Here is a 6,565-nt window from a genome sequence, read left to right as displayed (position 1 = left end):
AAAGCAAAACAGTGCTGGATAGTAACCATATTCAGTCAAATGGTAACAGGGCTTGTCAAAGCTGGTTCTCTGATTTAAACATCAAAACAAGAGGATTCCTTAAATATTTTTGTTAGCTTCCATAATCGGGGTAAGTAGTCAAGTACGCAAGTACATCACTCATACAATGTCAATGACTTTGAATTACATTTTATTTGTTAATATATAAGTGTATATAATAGAGATAGAGAACCTGGAGGCAAAACATTGGCATTTCCATCAATTCCTGTGCAATATGTTCTGAAAATAATCAATAAAAGGATCACAACAAGACCTTTATATAATAGAATCTGGCCTTAACTTTAGGATGTGTTCAACCTTTGTCCTAAACACAAACCTGGACACTTGTCATATTGGCCTTGGCAGAGGTAAATAACCTCTTGTTTACCCAGTGCAAACTGAAATTAGGGGACAGTTTAGGTATTTTGGATAATCCATACTAAGAGTGAAAGAACCTAAATTTTCTTAAAGGAGAATTTAACCCCTTAAGCATTGATCTAAAACTCATAACCATGCAAGCAACGTTTGTATTGGTTCTTTTAAGAACAGAATTGGAATGAATTAAGAAAATTCTTATTTTAAAGGAAATATCTGAGTATATCTTGGCATATTTTGAAGGAAACCGATGGACCAATCAACGTAAAGGAAGCAATGTTCAAGCGGAGGCCACACCCACGGCTGTAAGGAGGCCGCCGAGACACGTTGCTCACACATGGGTGGCCCAACCCTATACGTGGTGCGCGAAACGCATGCGCAAACGTCGCGGCTTTTCTTCGCATTTGTCAGATGATGTTGACCCGGGTATTCTAGGGTTAATTACCCACCTCAAAATGTACTCTATTGATGGGAGGCGGGGCTGCAAACGACAAAAAAGCCTTAAACAGTCGATAAAGTTGGCGCTATCGGTGCATTTTAAGGAGTACTATTCGTTTTTGTTCGCCGGACATTAACCTGCAGTTCGGCGACTGAATTCACTTTTACCGGCTTGGGCGAAAAAACAGCCTCGCATCTGTTAGGGTCCTTTTTCCTGCTCTCATTGAATCACATCTTACGATGGTGCTCTTCCAGCGCTGTTTCACTAGGACGTTTAGTCTCGGGCAGCGGAAACTGAGCGGTTCGCCCCAACAGGAGAAAGTGGTGAACATGCCAGCATGGGCTTCCATCAGACCACATTATCAGAGCTGCTTGGTCGGTGCTAGGAGCTACAGCACCGAAGGTTTGTGCCCGATCGCCAAATCCTCCAGTATTTTATATTACCGATCTGCTTATGCATAGACCGGTGTGGTGTGCTTCAATAACCCGTATTGGTTAAACTCGTAGATCAGGAATTACTGCCTGGATAAACGTGCGTTATAGATTTGCATATGAATTACTTAGAACCTATTATGATGTTGCACATTTAAAAAGCGTGGAAATGTATTGTTTTTAATAAATGTGCATATACAATATATTTTACAATTATTGCAAAATATTTTACTTTTATGACGATATTTACTGAATTAATAAGCGATTTACCGTTTATATTCGACTTGAAAATTTTCGCCAAGACGACAAAAGAATATTAAAACTGTATAATTCCGAAATAATGAACACTAAAACAATGGACTCCCTTTCTGAGTGAACCCGATTGATTTTTACTATTTCTGGGTTGATCCCATCCCTAAGCTTAGTCAGACCCCAAATTCCTTTCAAGATTTTCCAGTTTCTATTGCCCTTATTAACGTGGGCTGATGAGACTCTACATGTTCGCCGACGGGTTGACTTACTTTTACAATGTTTAAGTAAAACAGTTATTTCTATGGCTGAAAATCACGTGGGAATCATAATTGTGCTAGTACCTTAAACTATATTTGTAGAGGATCCTACATATCAGATAACAGATGATTTAAAGGAACCTAAATGTCATGAACACCTAATTTGCCTTGACTGCAAACTATCATTTTATAAATTGAATTCTGCTTTTGAATGTTATCAGCATCCTCAATTACATCCCACAGTCTTTGGAAAGGGTCATTTCCTTCTGCTCCATCAGCAAATCTCAATGCCCATAGTTGAACAAATTAAAGGTTCATTATCAGAAAAAGTGATACAGTCCATTGAAATTAATGTGATTAAACATTGGCTAATTTCATCAGGACTGGGGGTGTTTTATGTGTGGACGTAGTGCTGTAACAAGCATGTTAAGTCAAAAGGTTTTTGAGGTTATATGAGGTGGCAGTGACATGTGACCAGTAACTTGGTTTGTGGACATGTGACCATGTGACTGTGTGATTGTTTCTCCATAGCTGAGCTTATGTACCTAATAAAAGTCGAGGGCTGTTACCCCATCCCCTCAAATAAGAATCTCAGGTCACCTTCATTTAAAGAATCCCTGAAAACGGAACATTCCCGTGTAACAGTAGGTATAAGAGTTTGCCTAGAATATCACCATATCTCCACTCCACAACTTCACTCCTACTTAGATTCACTTTACACGCTTCCGTCGCACATGCTGGCAAAGCTGAAATTAGTTTACACAGATGAATTGGGCATAATCAAAAGTCTGTGTTTTCTAGATACCTAACTTGCAAATCGGCATTTCATTCATGAAATACTTTAAGACTTATTCCAAGCACAAGCACAAGGGCGTTAGAGCTTTAGGAGAACTAAGGGGTAATAACCTTGCTTGAAGCAAATCAGCCTTATTTCTTGAAACTGATCAAATTTAGATGAGCGTTGGGTTTATTTTATTATTTATTTTCAACTGAATTCTAAGCCTGGTAGCCAAATCACCTGCTTATTAATTCAAGTATAGCCCATACATTAACAGAAACTATTAATAATTAGTTTTAGGGTTACTTGAATGTAAGTAAACCCAAGATCCACCTTCACACAGCATTTTCCCGTACATCCTGTTTTTGGGTGTCATTTTTATTCATATATTGTAGGGATGTATGATATTGGAATTTTTTTTTTAGATAATTATTGTGGTATTTATAATTTTATTATTGATAATTTATCCAAAATAAAGGGTGACCAAATTGAACTTTGTTAAATTTCTCACAAATGCACCTCACTGTCTATGATTGAGTCCATCAGAAAGGATGAACGTTTTTACGATTGCCTTAGAGAGTGCTTACAGAGCTCGATCTAAAGCAGCAGCAATAAACACTTGACTGATTATTTATTTGCTTGTCCAAGCTATGCGACAAATTTTAAGAGCATAACATGCGATGTCGATATTAACATTGCACATTGTGCTGGCAGATTGTACTTTAAATATTGGCAAATTCTTATCACAAGGTAACATTTGTTGCTGCTTCTTTTAAAAATGCGTTGACAATTTAGCTAACTCCAAAAACGCAGGTGATTGTTTGTTTTCTCATGTACATACACATGCCTTAGGTGCTGGAGGGTTGAGTGAACGCACTCTGATCGCCGTCAAGCCCGATGGTGTACAGCGACGTCTCGTGGGTCAGATCATCCAGCGTTTTGAGAAGAGGGGCTTCAAGCTCGTGGGCCTAAAGATGTTAAAGGTTGGCAAACATGATAAAATTCAATACGCAAATGGTTTTCCTGGCGTTGTATAGTGATCTAACTAATGGATGGCTGCTGGTGGTCATCAAGCTTTGGTTGTGATGCTTTGCAGTGGGGTAATTGTTTTTTTGTAGATTATTTTTATAGCTGGTTAATGTTTATTCACCGTGATCATCCCCGTTATTGTTCATCAGGCTCCGGAAGAGTTGCTGTCTCAACATTATCATGACCTCAGCAAGAAGCCCTTTTATCCTTCCCTGCTGCAGTACATGGGCTCTGGTCCCCTGGTTGTCATGGTGAGTGCTCTATCTGCATTGAGAATTCATTTATGAGGAAAGGCCAGTTAGCTGTTATAGGGAAATTAAGTTAGGCATGAGATATGTGGAGCTGAAGATGTGCGACCTTTAAGAAAATATTATGCTGAAAGGCCTTGATGACGATAAGTGACAGATGAGGAAGTTCACTGAGCTACTGATTTTTTTGATTGGTTAATTGGTTGCTATTAAATTTTGTCTTAAGATCAAAAGTAAACAAAAAGGAATTATCCCAGTGGATTACCCTTAAAAGTCTTAAAGAATTTACCTTTCTACTTCAAAGGACACCTCCATTGTTGCAATGCAAATGAGAGTCATGCAGCCGAATTGACTAGGCTAATAACATCTTATTATTCTGCTTTGCATATTCTAAGCTAACTGTTGTCCCGCTTTTGATGCCTTTCAGGTATGGGAGGGGTACAATGTTGTCTCCACGTCCCGGAAAATGGTGGGGGACACCAACTCAGCCGAGGCCCCTCCAGGCACTATTCGTGGTGACTTTAGCATTCACATTAGCAGGTAATCTAAATACAATAACCGTATAGCACTGATGGAACATATCTGGCAAACACATTCAACTCATTATAATAGATTGCCTGTTATTAATTTCCTCTTTGAATTGGCATTTCAGCAATTTTTCTGAATGTTCAAGAGCCCTGATCATGAGAAATTATAATTAAGGAATAATTTTTAGGTATTAACCCGTTTCTGGCTGAAGTGTGAAACTGGGACACAACATACTGACTCATTTTACTAAAGCATTCAGTTGCTCTTGAAATGAAATGTACTAAATAGAATGACAAAACCCCTTTCAATATCCGAGGCTGCTGCATTTTCTCTTATTAAGGCTGGTCAAAAAAGCCAAAACGGCAAAAGCCCATAATAGCCACACTCCTGCTGCTGCCCACTGCCTCAGGAGCACAGAATACATTGCTGAGATGAGTACTTGAAGTTTTGATGTCACACATACCCATGATATTTCCTATTTGACCATGCCTTAGGGGTGGCCAATATGACAAAAATATTGTATCATGATTTTCTTTCAGACAGGATCAATATCCACGATCTTATCGTGATTCTTTTCCATGTTGGATTTTAAGACTGTTTTGCAAGTTACTCAACAGTACAACCAAACCAATTCCTGTAGCCCTATAGGGTAACACAGCCTAAAACAGAAAATGTTGTAGATGTCAAATTCTTCTTACGGACCAACTCCTCCATGTCATTCACGCCACTACGTTGCCAAATAAGGAATATATTGCACGTTACGGGATGCACGTTACGACGAAAGTAAGAGAGGAAGACATCCAAGACTCTGCCTACTGTTTGGTATTGCCGGTTTATTGGTGTCTCGAAATGGATTTTGCTGACACAGCAACTTCAGATGCATGTATGAGTCATAGAACTGCAGCTGATAGTATCGTGCTACTCTGCACATTCTAACGATCTCGCCGTAAAGGCGATTATAATTGTTCACAATCTAATACTGTCAAACTTCACACCCCTACCATGTCTCCAAATTGAAAAATTGAAAAAATTGCTGTTTGATTTTGCCCTGCCCCTATTTGTCATCCCCACCGATAACTATTGCGTTTGTACCATGCGTTCTTTCTCTCTTGCCCAGGAATGTGGTCCATGCCAGTGATTCCGTGGATGGGGCTCAGCGGGAGATCCAGTTGTGGTTTAACTGTAAAGAGCTGACACACTGGGACTGCCATGACCAAAGCAGCACTTTCCACTTGTGAGAGAGGATTGGGAGGGAACCCAGTGCCCCTACTGTGCCTGTTTTACCATATCGACACCGTTACTACCTCTATGTACGTGTGTGAGCGGCAAAACGTGTGCAAGCAGTACCCAAGCTCTGCCTGCACCCCAGGTCCATCACACCATACCAGAATCACGCCGGCAGCGGCCCGGTCTGCTCATGCGCTTCAACGACGTGGCTGAGGGGTACCCATGACGTGTCATTTTCCTTCGCTTTTAATTTTTTTTAATGAATCAGTGTTGTGGTATTAAAATCACATGAAATTTGAGAAGATTGGTTTAGAATTTTAAATGATTATATGAGGGCTGGTAATGTCAAGATTAAAAAAAAAAAAAAACTCCTGAATACATTAACTGAAAATTACACAAAGTAAACTCTAAACATTTGTTTTGGCAAACATATTGCGAAGGTCAGCTTGACTTTGAGGTTTTTGTATAAAGCCTTTTGTCCCAAACCAAACAGAACTTGGTGAAAACCCCTCAGAAAAAGGATTTTATTGACTTAACGTACATAATCAAATTAGCTTTCCAGCCTACAGTGGAATATTATCATCAACTGGAAAAATTGCTCAACGATTGTCAATATTTCTCAGATCACATTGGTCAAGACAGTATTTTAGTTCAAATAAATTTTGCTGTTGAAATTCACACATATTTGTTGGTGTATTTCTTTCACTGAGATTTCTTAGCTTACTAATTTGTAAATGGAATCTGTCCATATGAAATATGAACCTTTGTACACTGTACCTTCATTGTAATGTTGATTACAGACGATCTCGGTGTGGAGTGACTGGCCTTGAAGTATATAAATCAAAGTTCTAAAGAAAACCATACTTTAAGTAATTGTAGATGTGTTCAGATTCATACAATATCAAGAAGTACTGTTTTGACTGGGCTATAACCAGGGCGAGCTCTAGCTACATGCTGAGAAT

At 39.1% G+C, this 6,565-nt stretch overlaps 1 protein-coding gene across 1 annotated transcript; it reads left to right on the top strand.

The window, feature by feature from the left end:
- The first annotated feature begins 787 nt into the window (after positions 1–787).
- Positions 788–6,281, top strand: LOC125742501 (nucleoside diphosphate kinase B-like). Its single transcript, XM_049014569.1, has 5 exons — positions 788–1,255; positions 3,424–3,554; positions 3,750–3,851; positions 4,276–4,388; positions 5,494–6,281. Exons 1-5 carry the CDS (start codon positions 1,093–1,095, stop codon positions 5,612–5,614), a joined length of 630 nt encoding a protein of 209 aa, XP_048870526.1. The 5' UTR covers positions 788–1,092; the 3' UTR covers positions 5,615–6,281.
- The last annotated feature ends 284 nt before the right edge of the window (positions 6,282–6,565 follow it).

Source organism: Brienomyrus brachyistius, chromosome 5, assembly GCF_023856365.1.
Source record: "Brienomyrus brachyistius isolate T26 chromosome 5, BBRACH_0.4, whole genome shotgun sequence".
Classification (NCBI taxonomy): Eukaryota; Metazoa; Chordata; class Actinopteri; order Osteoglossiformes; family Mormyridae; genus Brienomyrus; species Brienomyrus brachyistius.
Note: the sequence above shows the minus strand (reverse complement) of the source record. Positions and strands in the feature narration are given on the sequence as shown.

Excerpts from the sequence above, each read along its gene's own strand:
- LOC125742501 (XM_049014569.1), top strand. The coding sequence starts at position 1,093 with ATGGTGCTCTTCCAGCGCTGTTTCACTAGGACGTTTAGTCTCGGGCAG. Across the intron at positions 1,256-3,423 it reads TAGGAGCTACAGCACCGAAG|GTGCTGGAGGGTTGAGTGAA; the intron begins GTTTGTGCCCGA and ends CACATGCCTTAG. Across the intron at positions 4,389-5,493 it reads TTTAGCATTCACATTAGCAG|GAATGTGGTCCATGCCAGTG; the intron begins GTAATCTAAATA and ends TCTCTTGCCCAG.